Source organism: Engystomops pustulosus, chromosome 10 (genome assembly GCF_040894005.1).
Source record: "Engystomops pustulosus chromosome 10, aEngPut4.maternal, whole genome shotgun sequence".
Classification (NCBI taxonomy): Eukaryota; Metazoa; Chordata; class Amphibia; order Anura; family Leptodactylidae; genus Engystomops; species Engystomops pustulosus.
In genome coordinates, this window is record NC_092420.1 from 99,169,851 (window position 1) to 99,193,058 (window position 23,208).

At 46.0% G+C, this 23,208-nt stretch overlaps 1 protein-coding gene across 9 annotated transcripts in view; it reads left to right on the forward strand.

Annotated features, from left to right (window-relative positions):
* Positions 1–8,334: 8,334 nt before the first annotated feature.
* The window catches only part of LRRC7 (leucine rich repeat containing 7), a 221,160-nt gene continuing 206,286 nt past the window's right edge, over positions 8,335–23,208 (forward strand). For 5 of the 9 annotated variants that reach the window (XM_072128540.1, XM_072128542.1, XM_072128543.1 and 2 more), the window contains exon 1: positions 8,338–8,717. Coding sequence is in view for 1 of the 9 variants with exons in the window: in XM_072128539.1 (XP_071984640.1) it covers positions 8,693–8,717 (25 nt within the window). In the remaining 8 variants the exon portion in view is untranslated. Of the gene's footprint in view, positions 8,718–23,208 lie in introns of all 9 variants that reach the window. The other 4 variants (XM_072128541.1, XM_072128544.1, XM_072128545.1 and 1 more) reach the window with 3 other exon arrangements.

Below are 23,208 nucleotides of genomic sequence, written 5' to 3' on the forward strand. Positions count from 1 at the left end.
ACAGCAAAAGACGAGCCGGTAGCTACAGCAAAAGACGAGCAGGTAGCTATAGCAAAGGACGAGCAGGTAGCTATAGCAAAAGACGAGCAGGTAGCTATAGTAAAAGACGAGCAGGTAGCTACAGCAAAAGATGAGCAGGTAGCTATAGCAAAAGACGAGCAGGTAGTTATAGTAAAAGACAAGCAGGTAGCTATAGCAAAAGACGAGCAGGTAGCTATAGCAAAAGATGAGCAGGTAGCTATAGCAAAAGACGAGCAGGTAGCTACAGCAAAGGACGAGCAGGTAGCTACAGCAAAGGACGAGCAGGTAGCTATAGCAAAAGACGAGCAGGTAGCTATAGAAAAAGACGAGCAGGTAGCTATAGCAAAAGACGAGCAGGTAGCTATAGCAAAAGACGAGCAGGTAGCTATAGCAAAGGACGAGCAGGTAGCTATAGCAAAGGACGAGCAGGTAGCTACAGCAAAGGACGAGCAGGTAGCTACAGCAAAGGACGAGCAGGTAGCTATAGCAAAAGATGAGCAGGTAGCTATAGCAAAAGACGAGCCGGTAGCTACAGCAAAACACGAGCCGGTAGCTATAGCAAAAGACGAGCCGGTAGCTATAGCAAAAGATGAGCAGGTAACTATAGCAAAAGACGAGCCCGTAGCTATAGCAAAAGACGAGCAGGTAGCTATAGCAAAAGACGAGCAGGTAGCTATAGCAAAAGACGAGCCGGTAGCTACAGCAAAAGACGAGCCGGTAGCTATAGCAAAAGACGAGCCGGTAGCTATAGCAAAAGATGAGCAGGTAACTATAGCAAAAGACGAGCCCGTAGCTATAGCAAAAGACGAGCAGGTAGCTATAGCAAAAGACGAGCCGGTAGCTATAGCAAAAGACGAGCAGGTAGCTATAGCAAAAGACGAGCCGGTAGCTACAGCAAAAGACGAGCCGGTAGCTATAGCAAAAGACGAGCCGGTAGCTATAGCAAAAGACGAGCCGGTAGCTATAGCAAAAGATGAGCAGGTAGCTATAGCAAAAGACGAGCAGGTAGCTATAGCAAAGGACGAGCAGGTAGCTATAACCAATGACGAGCCGGTAGCTATAGCAAAAGACGAGCAGGTAACTATAGCAAAGGACGAGCAGGTAGCTATAGCAAAGACGAGCCGGTAGCTATAGCAAAGACGAGCAGGTAGCTATAACAAAAGACGAGCAGGTAACTATAGCAAAGGACGAGCAGGTAGCTATAGCAAAAGACGAGCAGGTAACTATAGCAAAGGACGAGCAGGTAGCTATAGCAAATGACGAGCAGGTAGCTATAGAAAAAGACGAGCAGGTAGCTATAGCAAAGACGAGCAGGTAGCTATAGCAAAAGACGAGCCGGTAGCTATAGCAAAAGACGAGCAGGTAGCTATAACCAATGACGAGCCGGTAGCTATAGCAAAAGACGAGCAGGTAACTATAGCAAAGACGAGCAGGTAGCTATAGCAAAGACGAGCAGGTAGCTATAGCAAATGACGAGCAGGTAGCTATAGCAAATGACGAGCCGGTAGCTATAGCAAAGACGAGCAGGTAGCTATAGCAAAAGACGAGCAGGTAGCTATAGCAAAGACGAGCAGGTAGCTATAGCAAAAGACGAGCAGGTAGCTATAGGAAAAGACGAGCCGGTAGCTATAGCAAAAGACGAGCAGGTAGCTATAGGAAAAGACGAGCAGGTAGCTATAGCAAATGACGAGCAGGTAGCTATAGCAAATGACGAGCAGGTAGCTACAGCAAAGACGAGCAGGTAGCTATAGCAAAAGACGAGCAGGTAGCTATAGCAAAAGACGAGCAGGTAGCTATAGGAAAAGACGAGCAGGTAGCTATAGGAAAAGACGAGCCGGTAGCTATAGCAAAAGATGAGCCGGTAGCTATAGCAAAAGACGAGCAGGTAGCTATAGCAAAAGACGAGCCGTAGCTATAGCAAAAGATGAGCAGGTAGCTATAGCAAAAGACGAGCAGGTAGCTATAGCAAAAGACGAGCAGGTAGCTATAGGAAAAGACGAGCCGGTAGCTATAGCAAGGGATGAGCAGGTAGCTATAGGAAAAGACGAGCAGGTAGCTATAGCAAAAGACGAGCCGGTAGCTATAGCAAAAGACGAGCAGGTAGCTATAGCAAATGACGAGCAGGTAGCTATAGCAAAAGACGAGCAGGTAGCTATAGCAAAAGACGAGCAGGTAGCTATAGGAAAAGACGAGCCGGTAGCTATAGCAAAAGACGAGCAGGTAGCTATAGCAAAAGACGAGCAGGTAGCTATAGCAAAGACGAGCAGGTAGCTATAGGAAAAGACGAGCCGGTAGCTATAGCAAAAAACGAGCCGGTAGCTATAGCAAAAGACGAGCAGGTAGCTATAGCAAAAGACGAGCCGTAGCTATAGCAAAAGATGAGCAGGTAGCTATAGCAAAAGACGAGCAGGTAGCTATAGCAAAAGACGAGCAGGTAGCTATAGGAAAAGACGAGCCGGTAGCTATAGCAAAAGACGAGCCGGTAGCTATAGCAAAAGACGAGCAGGTAGCTATAGCAAAGACGAGCAGGTAGCTATAGGAAAAGACGAGCCGGTAGCTATAGCAAAAGACGAGCCGGTAGCTATAGCAAAAGACGAGCAGGTAGCTATAGCAAAAGACGAGCAGGTAGCTATAGCAAAGGACGAGCAGGTAGCTATAGCAGGCTGCGGCAAATGGACCTAAATGCCACACAACGTGACCACACAGACTATGTATTGTCCCTGGAGAGATGTGTAATCAGATCTTTGTATGTTGTTAGAAGGAGCAGGACTGTGAAATATGGATTTATATTTCAGGATTGTGACTTCTGCAAGTTGCACTGGAGGGCGAGTCCTCACACTGTTGTGCTCTGTAGTCTTTTCTCTGTGCAGCCACAGTTATGTATTGTCCAAAATGATAACTTTGTGTATGTTTTTAGAAGCTTCAGGATTGTGAAAAACGCATAACCTGAGATTGTAGCTTCTCCTTGTGCATTATGGAGAGAGTCCTCACACTGCTGTGCTCTTATCTCTATGCATTGTACTGCACCAAAACTCCTCCCCTCTGCTCTGAGTAAATGCTGTAGTAGTTCTATGGTAGAGACTCAGAGAATATGGGAGGGTGTGTTGTAACTGGATGCAGACAGATAAGAGCGCAGCAGTGTGAGGACAGAGCTGACTTTTCCCACCAACACTAAGGGGCACATTTACTTACCCGTCCTGCGCGCTATCCCCGATCTGGACTGTCCGACAATCCTGCGTTGTGGCGCGATTCACCTAGCTTGTGTGCCCGATTTCCTGCATGTGTCGCTTCCCCGCTCAGGTCCCTGAAGTTCACCTTCTTCTTCCTGGTGCATGTAAGTGCATTGTCCGTGTATAATGTGCTGTGCGGGGAGTCACTAAGATCCTGCCCCGATATCCTGCACTTATCGCTTCCCCGCTCAGGTCCCTGGAGTTCACCTTCTTCTTCCTGGTGCATGTAAGTGCATTGTCCGTGTATAATGTGCTGTGCGGGGAGTCACTAAGATCCTGCCCCGATATCCTGCACTTATCGCTTCCCCGCTCAGGTCCCTGGAGTTCACCTTCTTCTTCCTGGTGCATGTAAGTGCATTGTCCGTGTATAATGTGCTGTGCGGGGAGTCACTAAGATCCTGCCCCGATATCCTGCATGTATCGCTTCCCCGCTCAGGTCCCTGGAGTTCACCTTCTTCTTCCTGGTGCATGTAAGTGCATTGTCCGTGTATAATGCGCTGTGCGGGGAGTCACTAAGATCCTGCACCCGATATCCTGCATGTATCGCTTCCCCGCTCAGGTCCCTGGAGTTCACCTTCTTCTTCCTGGTGCATGTAAGTGCATTGTCCGTGTATAATGCGCTGTGCGGGGAGTCACTAAGAGCCTGCGCCCGATATCCTGCATGTGTCGCTTCCCCGCTCAGGTCCCCGGAGTTCTCCTTCTTCTTCCTGGTGCATGTAAGTGCATTGTCTGTGTATAATGCGCTGTGCAGGGAGTCACTAAGAGCCTGCGCCCGATATCCTGCATGTGTCGCTTCCCCGCTCAGGTCCCCAGAGTTCACCTTCTTCTTCCTGGTGCATGTAAGTGCATTGTCCGTGTATAATGTGCTGTGCGGGGAGTCACTAAGATCCCGCACCCGATATCCTGCATGTGTCGCTTCCCCGCTCAGGTCCCTGGGGTTCACCTTCTTCTTCCTGGTGCATGTATGTGCATTGTCCGTATATAATGCGGTGTGCAGGGAGTCACTAAGATCCTGCGCCCGATATTCTGCATGTGTCGCTTCCCCGCTCAGGTCCCTGGAGTTCACCTTCTTCTTCCTGGTGCATGTAAGTGCATTGTCCGTGTATAATGCGCTGGGCGGGTAGTCACTAAGATTGTGCACCCGATATCTTGCATGTGTCGCTTCCCCGCTCAGGTCCCCGGGGTTCACCTTCTTCTTCCTGGTGCATGTAAGTGCATTGTCCGTGTATAATGCGCTGTGCGGGGAGTCACTAAGATCGTGCGCCCAATATCCTGCATGTGTCACTTCCCCGCTCAGGTCCCCGGAGTTCACCTTCTTCTTCCTGGTGCATGTAAGTGCATTGTCCGTGTATAATGCGCTGTGCGGGGAGTCACTAAGATCCTGCACCCGATATCCTGCATGTGTCACTTCCCCGCTCAGGTCCCTGGAGTTCACCTTCTTCTTCCTGGTGCATGTAAGTACATTGTCCGTGTATAATGAGCTGTGCGGGGAGTCACTCAGATCGTGTGCCCGATATCCTGCATGTGTCGCTTCCCCGCTCAGGTCCCCAGAGTTCACCTTCTTCTTCCTGGTGCATGTAAGTGCATTGTCTGTGTATAATGCGCTGTGTGGGGAGTCACTAAGATCCTGCACCCGATATCCTGCATGTGTCACTTCCCCGCTCAGGTCCCCAGAGTTCACCTTCTTCTTCCTGGTGCATGTAAGTGCATTGTGTTGTGACACAATTTGAATTTTAAATCCCGTGCTCAGCCCGAATCAGTTGGGTTGTCCGTCAGCCATGCCCCCGATTTGTGTCGCATGAAAGTCGCGCCAAAATTCGATCGCGTGTGCCAAAAACCCCTGTTAAATGCGGCGCAAATTGGAAATATGTGGGAAACCAGACGGAAATGGGGTGTGCAGACCCTTAGTAAATGTGTCCCTTAGTGTTTACCTATCCAGTGTGCAGGTGGTAATTGGTGATGCTACCCCCTACAGTTAGTAGCAGCAGCACTCCATGTTTTTGCTGGTTTCCTCCGGTTACTCCAGTCTCCTCCCACACAGGGATAGGAAATTTAGATTGTGAACCCTCATAGGTGCAGATATGTTGATGCCATATATGACAATCATTTGTGACTTTGTATGTATCAGGACAATATTAAATGCAATAAATTTTGTTGCATTATATGTCCTAATTACAGCTATTATCCTGTAGGAATCTCTGGGCTGTTATTACAATGTATCCTTTTGTTTACATTATGTTTCAGTATTTTGAAACATTGTATCTGTATGTATCTATGTGTCACCAGGAGGTGCAGGATGAGATGTCTAGGTGACAGTATACAGTATATACTGACTGTATGTATCTATGTGTCACCAGGAGGCGCAGGATGAGATGTCTAGGTGACAGTATACAGTATATACTGGCTGTATGTATCTATGTGTCACCAGGAGCTGCAGGATGAGATGTCTAGGTGACAGTATACAGTATATACCGGCTGTATGTATCTATGTGTCACCAGGGGCTGCAGGATGAGATGTCTAGGTGACAGTATACAGTATATACTGGCTGTATGTATCTATGTGTCACCAGGAGCTGCAGGATGAGATGTCTAGGTGACAGTATACAGTATATACTGGCTGTATGTATCTATGTGTCACCAGGAGCTGCAGCATGAGATGTCTAGGTGACAGTATACAGTATATACTGACTGTATGTATCTATGTGTCACCAGGAGGCGCAGGATGAGATGTCTAGGTGACAGTATACAGTATATACCGGCTGTATGTATCTATGTGTCACCAGGAGCTGCAGGATGAGATGTCTAGGTGACAGTATACAGTATATACTGGCTGTATGTATCTATGTGTCACCAGGGGCTGCAGGATGAGATGTCTAGGTGACAGTATACAGTATATACTGGCTGTATGTATCTATGTGTCACCAGGGGCTGCAGGATGAGATGTCTAGGTGACAGTATACAGTATAAACTGGCTGTATGTATCTATGTGTCACCAGGAGCTGCAGGATGAGATGTCTAGGTGACAGTATACAGTATATACTGGCTGTATGTATCTATGTGTCACCAGGAGCTGCAGGATGAGATGTCTAGGTGACAGTATACAGTATATACCGGCTGTATGTATCTATGTGTCACCAGGAGCTGCAGGATGAGATGTCTAGGTGACAGTATACAGTATATACTGGCTGTATGTATCTATGTGTCACCAGGAGCTGCAGGATGAGATGTCTAGGTGACAGTATACAGTATATACCGGCTGTATGTATCTATGTGTCACCAGGAGCTGCAGGATGAGATGTCTAGGTGACAGTATACAGTATATACTGGCTGTATGTATCTATGTGTTTCCAGGAGCTGCAGGATGAGATGTCTAGGTGACAGTATACAGTATATACTGGCTGTATGTATCTATGTGTCACCAGGAGCTGCAGGATGAGATGTCTAGGTGACAGTATACAGTATATACCGGCTGTATGTATCTATGTGTCACCAGGAGCTGCAGGATGAGATGTCTAGGTGACAGTATACAGTATATACTGGCTGTATGTATCTATGTGTTTCCAGGAGCTGCAGGATGAGATGTCTAGGTGACAGTATACAGTATATACTGGCTGTATGTATCTATGTGTCACCAGGAGCTGCAGGATGAGATGTCTAGGTGACAGTATACAGTATATACCGGCTGTATGTATCTATGTGTCACCAGGAGCTGCAGGATGAGATGTCTAGGTGACAGTATACAGTATATACTGGCTGTATGTATCTATGTGTTTCCAGGAGCTGCAGGATGAGATGTCTAGGTGACAGTATACAGTATATACTGGCTGTATGTATCTATGTGTCACCAGGAGCTGCAGGATGAGATGTCTAGGTGACAGTATACAGTATATACCGGCTGTATGTATCTATGTGTCACCAGGAGCTGCAGGATGAGATGTCTAGGTGACAGTATACAGTATATACTGGCTGTATGTATCTATGTGTCACCAGGGGCTGCAGGATGAGATGTCTAGGTGACAGTATACAGTATATACTGGCTGTATGTATCTATGTGTTTCCAGGAGCTGCAGGATGAGATGTCTAGGTGACAGTATACAGTATATACTGGCTGTATGTATCTATGTGTCACCAGGAGGTGCAGGATGAGATGTCTAGGTGACAGTATACAGTATATACTGGCTGTATGTATCTATGTGTCACCAGGAGCTGCAGGATGAGATGTCTAGGTGACAGTATACAGTATATACTGGCTGTATGTATCTATGTGTCACCAGGGGCTGCAGGATGAGATGTCTAGGTGACAGTATACAGTATATACTGGCTGTATGTATCTATGTGTTTCCAGGAGCTGCAGGATGAGATGTCTAGGTGACAGTATACAGTATATACTGGCTGTATGTATCTATGTGTCACCAGGGGCTGCAGGATGAGATGTCTAGGTGACAGTATACAGTATATACTGGCTGTATGTATCTATGTGTCACCAGGAGCTGCAGGATGAGATGTCTAGGTGACAGTATACAGTATATACTGGCTGTATGTATCTATGTGTCACCAGGAGCTGCAGCATGAGATGTCTAGGTGACAGTATACAGTATATACCGGCTGTATGTATCTATGTGTCACCAGGAGCTGCAGGATGAGATGTCTAGGTGACAGTATACAGTATATACCGGCTGTATGTATCTATGTGTCACCAGGAGCTGCAGGATGAGATGTCTAGGTGACAGTATACAGTATATACTGGCTGTATGTATCTATGTGTTTCCAGGAGCTGCAGGATGAGATGTCTAGGTGACAGTATACAGTATATACTGGCTGTATGTATCTATGTGTCACCAGGGGCTGCAGCATGAGATGTCTAGGTGACAGTATACAGTATATACTGGCTGTATGTATCTATGTGTCACCAGGAGGTGCAGCATGAGATGACTAGGTGACAGTATACAGTATATACTGGCTGAGGAGCCGCGTCTATGACAGTCTGCAGCTGCTCCGAGCTCTGCGGCAGGAGTGGAGGGAGAGACCCTCTGTAGAAGAAGCCCCCTAGGTGTGTGCAGGGGAGGTGGGCGTGGTGACGTCACAGAGTGTGGGGGCGGCTGGTGCGGGGGCTGCACAGGCTGTGAGCAGTGAGTGAGGCTGCTGCTGCTGCTGCCCGGGCTCTGTGGATGCTGGAGAGCACCCTTACACCCTTACACCCAGGCACATGCTCTGGAGCCCAGGAGTGATGCACCTGGATGGAGGTGGCAGAGGATGAGCCCCCCACTCCCATTAGCTGCTGTCATGCCATGTTACTGGGGAGATCAGCTGCAGCTTGTCCCACTCCTCTTCCTTATGGGGGCTAGCCCGTGGATGCACCTGAAGGACACCCTGTAGACCCCCATCTACCCACCCGGAGGACCACCAGAACACTAGGAATAGCAGAGCTGCATCGGGCACTCATGGGCAATCTATCATCCCTCCAATGTGAGTATACTGAGTCTATGGAAGGGGTTTGGGGGGGCAATGCATTCACCTGTGTGGACCCTGAGTAATGTGTCCTGTAAGTATGGCACCTGGATGGGCAGGTGCCACCATGGACCCTGAGAGATGTGTGGTGGGCACCATGGGCTGGATGCAAGAACAGAATATATGTGTCTCCCTGGCTGGTCACTACATTGGGAGGGGAGGGAGGGGTGAGGGGTTTACCCTGGTGTCACCCATGCCTTGGGGTCACATGTTGGAGTCCATGGTATAGATTTAGGTGGGATTTGCATATGTTAATATGAATATCTATTTTGAGTCTTGGATGGGTAGGAATTGCCCCCCAGACATGGGCTATTGTTGTATATGTACCATTAGAGTATAACTGGGCATTGTCTAATTATAGATCCAATGTATCTATCTAGGGGCGCTGAAGTGTTGGGGGTTATTGCCCAGATTTCAGCCATATATTAGGGGCACCAATTGCCATGTATGTATCAGAGATATATAGACAGTAATGGGTACTACAAGGCATTGTTTCCCAGGTGTGACCCATATCTGGGGGGCACATAGTGTAACACATGGACCCTGAATGTTGCAGTTATGTATGTTAGGAGATTTATGATGCTGTGTATATTATTGTATCTGATGATGCCCAGGTCTGGGGTGGCAGGCGGCACTGTATATGCCCCCTAATTGCTGGGCACTGTGGGTTGTGATGACATTTTGCTTCCAATGCATCAGCTTGCTATTCGCAGGCCCTTGGTGGGGGGTGTCCCAGGTGTCCCCCAGTCCTGGAGCAATGCAGGCACCCAGGGACCCTGGTGTATGGTGAATTCTGTGTGATGGGTGCTGTATTTTAGCTGCTTCTAGTCCAGTGGAGGCAGAAAGTGCCGGCTCTGGGATATTGGCTCAGACTATCAAGTCTTTGTGTCTGATACTGTGTGATTATAATATACTGACTGTCTCCCATCGGGACTGGGTCTGGGCAGCACAGAGGCTGCGGTTCTGCCTGGAGATGGACTGGGTGCATGGGATGGGTGAGGAGCTGTCCAGACACTGGTGCTGAATACAGAAGAGCTGCAGGATGGATTGTGCATTGCTGAGGGAACCCCCATGACATAGAGATCTGTAAATCCATCACACAGCAGATGTGGCTGCGCTGTATGATGGGGCTCACCGGGAATGACCCCCAAAACCCAGTCCCTTATCTGCAGAGATATTGCTAATTCTCACTCTTTATGTCAGCTCTATAGCCCAACCTCTCGGATGATCTCATTCCTACATACATTTGTCTATGAGACAATCTGCGCTTCCCCCAGACAAAATACGGTGGTCTGCCCCCCCCCCCCCCCCACATGGGTGAGAAAAGTTCAAGGAGTTAATGGATCCAACAATAGACTGGCACCATCACATAAAGGACATTATTATTTCCCCTATAACTAATCCCGTTACTGTAAGAGGCCCCATATAGCGCTAAGATACAGGCGGCTACTGTACTCCAATCCCATTGGGCCTCAGCATCTATTTTTGGAACACAGATTTGGGCAATCAATGTATATGCAGAGGCGATAATCAATCCCAGGATTCTCACAGCAGCGCAGATTGTCTGGAACCGAAAGTCAATTTTGGGAGTTTGAGCAGTGATTCTGCAATGTATATAGACATGGGGGGCATCGTGGATAGATAGATAGGAGATAGATAGATAGATAGATAGATAGGAGATAGATAGATAGGAGATAGATAGATAGATAGATAGGAGATAGATAGATAGATAGATAGATAGATAGATAGATAGATAGATAGATAGATAGATAGGAGATAGATAGATAGATAGATAGATAGATAGATAGATAGGAGATAGATAGATAGATAGGAGATAGATAGATAGATAGATAGATAGATAGATAGATAGATAGGAGATAGATAGATAGATAGATAGATAGGAGATAGATAGATAGATAGATCGATAGATAGATAGATAGGAGATAGATAGATAGATAGATAGGAGATAGATAGATAGATAGATAGGAGATAGATAGGAGATAGATAGATGATAGATAGGAGATAGATAGATAGATAGATAGATAGATAGATAGATAGATAGATAGGAGATAGATAGATAGATAGATAGATAGATAGGAGATAGATAGATGATAGATAGGAGATAGATAGGAGATAGATAGGAGATAGATAGGAGATAGATAGAAGCGATAGGAGTTAGATAGGAGATAGATAGGAGATAGATAGGAGATAGATAGATAGATGGATAGATGGATAGATAGGAGATAGATAGATAGATAGATAGATATTGTCCTTTTATACTAGGCCCAGATAAGTGGACTGGGTTTCTTCCCTGCATCCAAAGGGAAAAGCTCCTGTAGTTGGTGCTGTTTGACCTACTTTGCTAGATATAGATAGATATGAGTTAATTATATATGTATATGATTGATAGTCAGATGATAAATAGATATTTACATGATAAATATGAAATAGATAGATAGATAGATAGATAGATAGATAGGAGATAGATAGATAGATAGATAGATAGATAGGAGATAGATAGATAGGAGATAGATAGATAGATAGATAGATAGATAGATAGATAGATAGATAGACAGATAGGAGATAGACAGACAGATAGATAGATAGATAGATAGATAGATAGATAGGAGATAGATAGACAGATAGATAGATAGATAGATAGATAAATAGGAGATAGATAGATAGATAGATAGATAGATAGATAGATAGATAGATAGGAGATAGATAGACAGATAGGAGATAGACAGATAGATAGGAGATAGATAGATAGATAGATAGATAGATAGATAGATAGGAGATAGATAGATAGATGATAGATAGGAGATAGATAGATAGGAGATAGATAGATAGATGGGAGATAGATAGATAGATAGATAGATGATAGATAGATAGGAGATAGATAAATAGATAGATAGATGATAGATAGATAGATAGATAGATAGATAGATAGATAGATAGGAGATAGATAGATAGATAGATAGATAGATAGGAGATAGATAGATAGATAGATAGATAGATAGATAGATAGATAGATAGGAGATAGATAGATAGACAGATAGGAGATAGATAGATAGATATTTACATGATAGATAGACATAGATCATATAGATTGTTAGCCCTCATAGGCAGGATTGCTCCTCCCACTTGTCTCTTGATCTCTGTAGTTTTGCATTTGTCCTAATGTAATGTATGTGACCCCCTTAGTGACTGTTCAGCCCCAGAGAATTCCTGCCCCTCTATAAATAATAATAATAATAGATGGGACATTGGGGTTTATAGAATATGCCCCACAGATGATGAGTGGCAGGTGACTGCGCTGTTTGGATGGATACATGTGACATCACTGATACATATGGATATAGTTGTATGTGACGTGGGGATTTGGCTGCGGCTCTTCTCGCCGTCTTAGATATTTCTGTAGGTTTTGCCTCTTTCTGATCCCTCTATATCCGGCAGTGATCCCATCGCTTCCTGCACAGTCATTATACTACTTTATCTTATATACTGTCACATCTGTGAGGATGGGTCAGGGGTCGGGAGCAGGTCAGGGGTCGGGTTCTGATGGCCTCACCTTCCTCTCTATGGGTCACCAGGGAGCAGTCAGCTGTGAGCCCCACAAAGATTTTAGGGGGTCACCTGTGAGTCTGAGGCTTCCAGTTACCTAGTTTGGTTTTCTACTTTCTATACAGCCTGCAGTTAGTGTTTGGTATTGTCTCTGGAGACGTGTGTAATGATTCTGCTGTGTTGTTAGTAGCAGCAGGACTGTGATATATGGCTTTATATTCCAAGATTGTAGCTTTCCCAAGTGCACAGGGGACATGACTTCACACTGCTGTGCTCTGTGCTCTCTGCAGTCAGTGGAAGATAATGTCCCTGGAGAGATGTGTAATCAGACTTTTGCATACGTTGTAAGTAGCAGCAGGACTGTGAAGTATATAACTTCTCCAAATTAACTGAAGATGTGTCCTCACCCTGCTGTGCCCTTAGCTTTCTGCATTGGGCTGCTCCACAGCTTCTCCTTTTGAGCCGAGTGTAAAACTGTAGCAGGTTTTTGGTAAAATGCTGTAGCGATCACTCAGAGCAGAGGGGAAGGACTGGAGAGCATTTTTAGTGCATTTGGTGGTGTGTACTCACACTGCTGTTCTCTTAGTTCTCTGCATCAAAATGCTTCGCAGCCCCACAGCATTGAGCAAAAGTTGTAGCTAACTTTTACTATGGCTGCCCGCAGATTAGAGAGGAGAGCTGTAGAATAGTTCATTGTGGAGAGTCAAGAGCACAGCAGTGTGAGGACACTGTGTACAATTCTGGAATATAGATCCATATTTAAGTCCTGCTACTGACAATATACAAAAAGGTCTGATTACACATCTCTCCAGGGACAATACCAAATACTGGCTGCAGAGAGCACAGAGCACAGCAGTGTGAGGTCTGATTACACATCTCTCCAGGGACAATACATAGCACTGACTGCAGAGAGCACAGAGCACAGCAGTGTGAGGTCTGATTACACATCTCTCCAGGGACAATACATAGCACTGACTGCAGAGAGCACAGAGCACAGCAGTGTGAGGTCTGATTACACATCTCTCCAGGGACAGTACATAACACTGGCTGCACAGAGCACAGAGCACAGCAGTGTGAGGTCTGATTACACATCTCTCCAGGGACAATACATAGCACTGACTGCAGAGAGCACAGAGCACAGCAGTGTGAGGTATGATTACACATCTCTCCAGGGACTATACATAACACTGGCTGCAGAGGCCACAGAGCACAGCAGTGTGAGGTCTGATTACACATCTCTCCAGGGACTATACATAACACTGGCTGCAGAGAGCACAGAGCACAGCAGTGTGAGATCTGATTACACATCTCTCCAGGGACAATACATAACACTGGCTGCAGAGAGCACAGAGCACAGCAGTGTGAGATCTGATTACACATCTCTCCAGGGACAATACCTAACACTGTTGCAGAGAGCACAGAGCACAGCAGTGTGACACCAGTGCAATTGGAGAAGCTGCAATCCTGGAATGTAAATCCATTTTTCACAGTCCTGCTGCTACTAACAATATACACAAAGGTATTGGTGAGAGATTCCCCTTACTGAGGACTGAAGTGAAGGTCCCAGTCTCTCTTGATGTGGGCAGCCTTCATACAGAGTGACATATAATACTTACCATACAGCTGCGGATCCTCCGCTGAGCGCCCGCTCCCCGATCCCAGTTCTTTCTAGTGGAATCGATGCTTAATTGACAACGCAGAAGGTTTACGCTTTATAAATAAACTCCACGTCGTTCTATAGAAGATCCTGGACTTGTTTCGCAGCAGCTGTTCTGTCTCTCCCACGTCATATGTTGTAGTACAGTACATCCACCTCTAATAGTACACTCAGGAGAGACCCCCAGTGTCACAAGTATTGCCCTAATCATAGGGGGGTCACCCGTCTTATCAGACACACAGGCGCCTTGGACCCTCCATTCCCATCCACATTGATCCAGAGTAGCCCTTAAATTAAAGGGGACCTTATACTTACACACATGTAGAGACTGCCCCCACGGTTGCAGAGATATCAGTCCCAGTATCTGACCATTAAAAGCCTCTCCACTGTCAGAGAGGAGGAGCTGCAGCAGTAGAGGAGGCGTGTGTTATCATAACACCCGCCCCTGTGAGCTCCTCCTCTCTGACAGTGGAGAGGCTTTTTATGGTCAGATACTGGGACTGATATCTCTGCAACCGTGGGGGCTAGAAAGAAAATTCTAAGACCCCCTATAAAGAAAATTCCACTGAATCTGTGTAGAAGCCCCTACAAAATGTTCATCTCCAGGTGTGTGAGCTGGTGCTCCTTAATAAATATCAGAAGGAATATTTCCTGCAGATCATTTTCTGTCCACACAGAGCAACTTTACACATTCCCTTTAATTGTCATGTTAATTATACTGGGAAAAAATTGATTGTAGCTTTTGGGTCATACTCACACTGCTGTGCATTCAGCTGCTCCAAGGCCCCTCCCCTCTGCCCAAAGAGAATGCTGGTGCGTGCTTCTGCGACAGCAGTCAGCCAGAGCATGTGGGAGAACCTGCAAAGTCTCTCAATGCACAGAGCTAAGAGCACAGCTGTGTGAGGCTCGCCCCTAGTGCACTGTAAGCAAATATATAAAGTAGACTATAACCGGAGGAGTCTAGTGCAGGTATGTGCACCTGATGAACATACGCGGCCACCTACATGTTATCACTGATCCCCGCATGGGCTGGCACAGATGTGAGACTCCTCCCCCTGCATACAGGAATAGGTGTCAGGTGACCAGGGATAGGCAGCAGGGATCTGTGTTATCAAATCTCTCAGTCCTCACACTGCTGCGCTCTTAGGTCTCTACATTGAGCTGCACCACAGACTCTCTCTTTTTCTGTGAGTAAAAGTTGGAGCAGCCCCTTCTGGCTGAAAACTATAGCAGAGAAGAGGGGCTGTAGAACTACTCGGTGCAGATTAAGGAAGTGCACAGCAGTGTGAGGACATCCGCAAGTGCACTTTGAGAAGCTATAATCCTGAAAAATGTACTCAAATGTATGAATATACATCTCTCCAGGGACAATACCTAAGATTGCCTGCAGAGAGCACAGAGCACAGCAGTGTGAGGTCTGATTACACATCTCTCCAGGGACAATACCTAAGATTGCCTGCAGAGAGCACAGAGCACAGCAGTGTGAGGTCTGATTACACATCTCTCCAGGGACAATACCTAAGATTGCCTGCAGAGAGCAGAGAGCACAGCAGTGTGAGGTCTGATTACACATCTCTCCAGGGACAATACCTAAGATTGCCTGCAGAGAGCACAGAGCACAGCAGTGTGAGGACACACCTCCAGTGCTTTCGTATAGGCTGCAATCCTGAAATATAAATCCATATATCACAGTCCTGCTGCTACTAACAACATACTCAAAGGTATGATAACACTGATCTCTAGTGACAATACCTAACAGTGGCTGCTGAGAGCACAGATCACAGCAGTATGAGGATATGCCCCCAGTGCCCTTGGAGAAGCTACAATCAATGATTATAAATCCATACACCACAGTCCTGCTGCTACTCACAACATACACAATGATTACACATCTCCCAGGGACAATGCCCAAAACTGTCTGCAGAGAGCACAGAGCACAGCAGTGTGAGGACACTCCTGCTGTAAACTTGAAGTAGCTGTAATCCTGGAATATAAATCCATATATCACAGTCCTGCTGCTACTAACAATACACCCAGCAGTGTGATTACACAGGACAATACATAGCACTGGCTGCAGTCTGGTCTAGGACCCTGTGTATTGCAGGTCCCGGTGAGGTCACGGATTCTCTGCCCTGGTGACCTGTGTCCTCTCTGGGGCTATGGGAGGTCCGGGCTGAGGTCACATGTGGGGGCGCAGTCGGCCATTATGATACATTCGTGAGTCGATAGAATATCGTTTCCTCGTCTTTCATGCAGAAATCGCCTCCTACGCTTGTTCTGTGGGAACGGAAAATAAAGGACACAAATTGCTGGTGCTGTCAGGACTGAGCGCGTGAGAGACGCAGCAATAACGCGACGATCTGCAGCGAGAAGTGAACGCGGGTCACACAATCGCAGCCCCCAGGACTTACCCTGTGATTGTAGGGCGAGAGGGCGATGGAGCAGGGATGATGGGCCCCTTAGAAGAAGGGGGTCATTCTGCCCCCGCAGGACCACATCACAGCAATGGAGGGGGGTAGTGGCCCTAAACAGCATCGGCTCCCGGTATCAGCAGGCCCCTGGGCGACAGACCCTCGTGGCCCCTTTGCAGTGAAGTAACGTGGTGGCATTAATAATACAGAAACAAAGTATCCTGATCCCCAAAATATTCCCTAGTTTATCATTCCAGCCCCCCTCATGGGTATTTTATATAAACCCCACATTTGTGTACTGTGACATCACTGTGTGTATTATCCCTGTACTGTGACATCACTGTGTGTATTATCCCAGTACTGTGACATCACTGTGTGTATTATCCCTGTACTGTGACATCACTGTGTGTATTATCCCAGTACTGTGACATCACTGTGTGTATTATCCCTGTACTGTGACATCACTGTGTGTATTACCCCTGTACTGTGACATCACTGCGTGTATTACTCTGTACTGTGACATCACTGCGTGTATTATCCCTGTACTGTGACATCACTGCCTGTATTATCCCTGTACTGTGACATCACTGTGTGTATTATCCTGTACTGTGACATCACTGTGTGTATTCTTCCTGTACTGTGACATCACTGTGTGTATTCTCCCTGTACTGTGACATCACTGTGTGTATTCTCCCTGTACTGTGACATCACTGTGTGTATTCTCCCTGTACTGTGACATCACTGTGTGTATTACCCCTGTACTGTGACATCACTGTGTGTATTACCTCTGTACTGTGACATCACTGTGTGTATTATCCCTGTACTGTGACATCACTGTGTGTATTATTCCTGTACTGTGACATCACTTTGTGTATTATCCCTGTACTGTGACATCACTGTGTGTATGATCTCTGTACTGTGACACCACTGTGTGTATTATCCCTGTACTGTGACATCACTGTGTGTATTATCCCTGTACTGTGACATCACTGTGTGTATTACCTCTGTACTGTGACATTGCTGTGTGTATTATCCCTGTACTGTGACATCACTGTGTATTATCCCCTGTACTGTGACATCACTGTGTGTATTTCCCCTGTACTGTGACATCACTGTGTGTATTATCTCTGTACTGTGACATTACTGTGTGTATTATCCCTGTACTGTGACATCGCTGTGTGTATTATCCTTGTACTGTGACATCGCTGTGTGTATTATCTCTGTACTGTGACATCACTGTGTGTATTTCCCCTGTACGGTGACATCACTGTGTGTATTATCTCTGTACTGTGACATTACTGTGTGTATTATCCCTGTACTGTGACATCACTGTGTGTATTATCTCTGTACTGTGACATCGCTGTGTGTATTATCCTTGTACTGTGACATCGCTGTGTGTATTATCTCTGTACTGTGACATCGCTGTGTGTATTATCCCTGTACTGTGACATCACTGTGTGTATTATCCTTGTACTGTGACATCGCTGTGTGTATTATCTCTGTACTGTGACATCACTGTGTGTATTATCTCTGTACTGTGACATCACTGTGTGTATTATCTCTGTACTGTGGCATCACTGTGTGTATTATCCCTGTACTGTGACATCACTGTGTGTATTATCCCTGTACTGTGACATCACTGTGTATATTATCCCTGTACTGTGACATCACTGTGTGTATTATCCCTGTACTGTGACATCACTGTGTGTATTATCCCTGTACTGTGACATCACTGTGTGTATTATCTCTGTACTGTGACATCACTGTGTGTATTATCCCTGTACTGTGACATCACTGTGTGTAATATCCCTGTACTGTGACATCACTGTGTATTATCCCTGTACTGTGACATCACTGTGTGTATTATCCCTGTACTGTGACATCACTGTGTGTGTATTATCCCTGTACTGTGACATCACTGTGTGTATTATCCCTGTACTGTGACATCGCTTTGTGTATTATCCTTGTACTGTGACATCACTGTGTGTATTATCCCTGTACTGTGACATCACTGTGTGTATTATCCCTGTACTGTGACATCACTGTGTGTATTATACCCTGTACTGTGGCATCACTGTGTGTATTATCCCTGTACTGTGACATCACTGTGTGTATTATCCCTGTACTGTGGCATCACTGTGTGTATTATCCCTGTACTGTGACATCACTGTGTGTATTATCCCTGTACTGTGGCATCACTGTGTGTATTATCCCTGTACTGTGACATCACTGTGTGTATTATCCCTGTACTGTGACATCACTGTGTGTATTATCCCTGTACTGTGACATCATTGTGTGTATTATCCTGTACTGTGACATCACTGTGTGTATTCTCCCTGTACTGTGACATCACTGTGTGTATTATCCCTGTACTGTGACATCACTCTGTGTACGATCCCTGTACTGTGACATCACTGTGTGTATTATCTCTGTACTGTGACATCACTGTGTGTATTCTCCCTGTGCTGTGACATCACTGTGTGTATTCTCCCTGTACTGTGACATCACTGTGTGTATTATCCCTGTACTGTGACATCACTGTGTGTATTATCCTGTACTGTGACATCACTGTGTGTATTCTCCCTGTACTGTGACATCACTGTGTGTATTATCCCTGTACTGTGGCATCACTGTGTGTATTATCCCTGTACTGTGACATCACTGTGTGTATTATCCCTGTACTGTGGCATCACTGTGTGTATTATCCCTGTACTGTGACATCACTGTGTGTATTATCCCTGTACTGTGACATCACTGTGTGTATTATCCTGTACTGTGACATCACTGTGTGTATTCTCCCTGTACTGTGACATCACTGTGTGTATTATCCCTGTACTGTGACATCGCTGTGTGTATTATCCCTGTACTGTGACATCACTGTGTGTATTATCCCTGTACTGTGACATCACTGTGTGTATTATCCCTGTACTGTGACATCACTGTGTGTATTATCTCTGTACTGTGACATCTCTGTGTGTATTATCCCTGTACTGTGACATCACTCTGTGTACGATCCCTGTACTGTGACATCACTGTGTGTATTATCTCTGTACTGTGACATCACTGTGTGTATTATCCCTGTACTGTGACATCACTGTGTGTATTATCCCTGTACTGTGACATCACTGTGTGTATTATCCCTGTACTGTGACATCACTCTGTGTACGATCCCTGTACTGTGACATCACTGTGTGTATTATCTCTGTACTGTGACATCGCTGTGTGTACGATCCCTGTACTGTGACATCACTGTGTGTATTATCCCTGTACTGTGACATCACTGTGTGTATTATCCCTGTACTGTGACATCACTCTGTATACGATCCCTGTACTGTGACATCACTGTGTGTATTATCTCTGTACTGTGACATCGCTGTGTGTACGATCCCTGTACTGTGACATCACTGTGTGTATTATCTCTGTACTGTGACATCACTGTGTGTATTCTCCCTGTACTGTGACATCACTATTATTCTGAGCCAGTGGGTCTGTTATGGATGAACATTGAGATTTAGCTGCTTGCTGTCAGTGAATGGATTAGTTGTATCCAGATGATGTGATGTTATTGTGTGTTGACGCTGCGCTGATTGTTTGGCACCGGGTTTGGGGGTGATAAAAGGTTCTCTGGATCAGTCCAGTCTCTGTGCATGAAATTGGTTTTGGACTGCGGAGTATTTTATCCAGAATGGCGGAGCTGGATTGAACATTCCAGTAATCCAGAAGAATATTCCGCGTTCTCCTGCCCCGGGATTTATTCCATCCTGAGGAGGTTTCTCCAGGACTGGAAGGAAAAGAATCGGTTTTGGTTCTAGATGCAGCGCCAGAGGTTTGGATCACAATCTCAAGTCAATGGGACTGAGCTGCAATCCCAGATGTCACCTATGGATAAGAGTGGCGCTGTTTCTGGGTATGTCCTCTATACATTGTATCATTCTTCAAGGCTCTTCTATGAGTCGGACATTGACTATGAGCTGAGCTACCTATAGGTGGCACTAGAGACATGGGTGGGAGCTTTGTACAATCATTGGATTGGGTCTCGTTTATCCTCATTGGTGAGTACAGGGCTTTAATGGGCCGGACATCGATCTATAGGTGGCAGCAGAGAGGCGCTAATCTGCATAATTACTATCCCATGAAGACTCCTCATAATGTGAAGGCTTCTGTATCGGAGGCAGATTCTTAAAGGGATTGGTGCTACTTTCATTAGTTGGATGTAAAGGGCTTGACCATAGCTTTATGAATGTAAACTCCAATCATCAGGACAGGGGATAACATAATAAGTAGTGGGGGTCCGACTGATCAGCAGCTTGGGGGTGCTGCCCCCTGCAGTGAATGGAGCGGCTGGCAGTTGTCTCCATATGGATGATATGGGTGCACAGGACCGCCGCAAGGAATTGTGGAACCCCTGTTTGGTAAATTTTGTTGGGTCCCCTGGCACCTTAGTATATTTTCTACTACAGGAATGGGGGGGGGGGTTCTATGATTCTGGGCCCCTGACTGCAGTCACAGTAACCCCCCCCCCCCCCCCCCCCTGATGGTGGCCCTATAGGTGCATGTTTATTAGTGGGAGTTCTAGAGGTTAGACCCCCCACTTTTCAGCATGTTACCCCCTATTCAGTGTCCAGGGAATTACTAATGTCCTAATGTTTGTAGGGGGCCGTTGATATTCGGTTTTATGACCCATGATATCCTATGATTATAGCAGCCAGTACAGACCCCCGGCAAGGACCTCCGGCTTCTAATATTCCAAGGGCTTAGGCCCCTCTGAGTCCAGTGCACGTCACAGCAGTCCTAGAGGATGGGGGGCTCTGCCATAGATATTGCATATTATTTGGCTACATTTTGTATAGCGCCACCTAGAGGTCAATTCACCAACTACAATTCTCCAATCTCCCCTGCACTGAGTGAACTGTGAGCGGATTGTTAATGACCTCTCAGGTCGCCCCGGGCTTGTGCAGAATATTTCTCCGGACTTGTGGACCTCATAAATATTTGCACAGATTGATCTATTCTCGGAAAATCCATGAAAATTTCATGGTCCAGCCTGGATGAAAGAGCTGGGACGGGCGGGTTTTGGTGGTTCTCCCACGTGGCTTGTGGCTATTTTTGGGGCGCATTGACTTCCATGTATATAATGTGATGGTGGAGACGTGGAGATGGCTCTGCCTCTAAGTCCTTGGCAGCAGGAGGTCGGTGTCTCTTGTAATTACTTTTCAGGCTGTTGCTGTCAGTTTGTCCCCATATTTGCGCAGCGGGAGGCGCCTTTTCATGCAGCGGGTGTAGCGCCGCTCACTTTAATGAAGGAAGCGACTCGGCTCATCAAATGTACATGAAAGAGCATTAAAAGTGCACGAGCCGTTTTGATGCATTCATGATGCATCTGCAATACTTGATTAAACTTCAAGTCCCGCGTCCTTCTCCCTGCCCTTGGCTGTCTGTGATCTTTGCTGCATATAGAACGACACTATAGGCATCTAGTGCTACTCAGGGAAACTCTACATTCTGCTCAGCTCCTCCTGCTCTATAACATTCTGCCAGCAGATAGGACACTGTACAATCTGCTAAGCTCCTCCTGCTCTATAACATGCTGCATACAGATAGGACACTATGTACAATCTGCTCAGTTTCTCCTGCTCTATAATATGCTGCCTGCAGATACGACACTATGTACAATCTACTCAGCTCCTCCTGCTCTATAACATGCTGCCTGCAGATACAACACTATGTAGAATCTGCTCAGCTTCTCCTGCTCTATAACATTTTGCCAGCAGATAGGACACTATGTACAATCTGCTCAGCTCCTCCTGCTCTATAACAAGCTGCCTGCAGATAGGACACTATATACAATCTGCTTTGCTCCTCCTGCTCTATAACATGCTACTTGTAGATAGGACACTATGTACAATCTACTCAGCTCCTCCTGCTCTATAAGATGCTGCCTGCAGATACAACACTATGTAGAATCTGCTCAGCTTCTCCTGCTCTATAACATTTTGCCAGCAGATAGGACACTATGTACAATCTTCTCAGCTCCTCCTGCTCTATAACATGCTGCCTGCAGATAGGACACTATGTACAATCTGCTCAGCTCCTCCTGCTCTATAACATGCTGGCTGCAGATAGGACACTATGTACAATGTGCTCAGCTCCTCCTGCTCTATGACATTGTCCCCCCCCCCTAATAACATGTATTGTTCCGAGAGATAAATTGTTGCAATTTTCCGTTCAATGCTTCGCAAAATGGGTAAAATAATTAGACTGGAAGTCGTCTACCAATATCCATCATCTGTGCTGAATAATTGCGCTGCTGCCGTCTACCTCGGCTCCCGTGGAGTCACCTCTGAGTATCCGGAACGACTCCTCCGCTTCCTCATATTTAAGGAATAGTCAATAGATTCTTGGAGAAAGTTCTTCTCTTGGTGGAACAATCTTGTTACTGTAGAAATCTATAAAGCTCATTTAGTGCGAGTCTTGCAGAATAGATTGGAGTAGAAGGGAACCATCGCCTTCTTCAGGGGGCACTTAACCTTCTTGTAGGAAACACGTCTCCTCCATAACAGTCATGGAAGATTATTTAATGAAGTCGTCCTAGGAAAAATACCAAGACAGGTGGAATCTCTGCTGCGGAGGAGACTGACGGATGGACTGGGGGCACCTGCTCCCACCTAATCATGTCCCTGGATGGTCCCTGGATGGATGAGATACAATGTATACAATGTATCTGTGGTCCTTCCAGTAATATCAGGAGGCAAAATCCATGATACACTCGGACTCCAGAACCAGTTTTTGGATAATAAAATTCATCAGACAGCTTGGA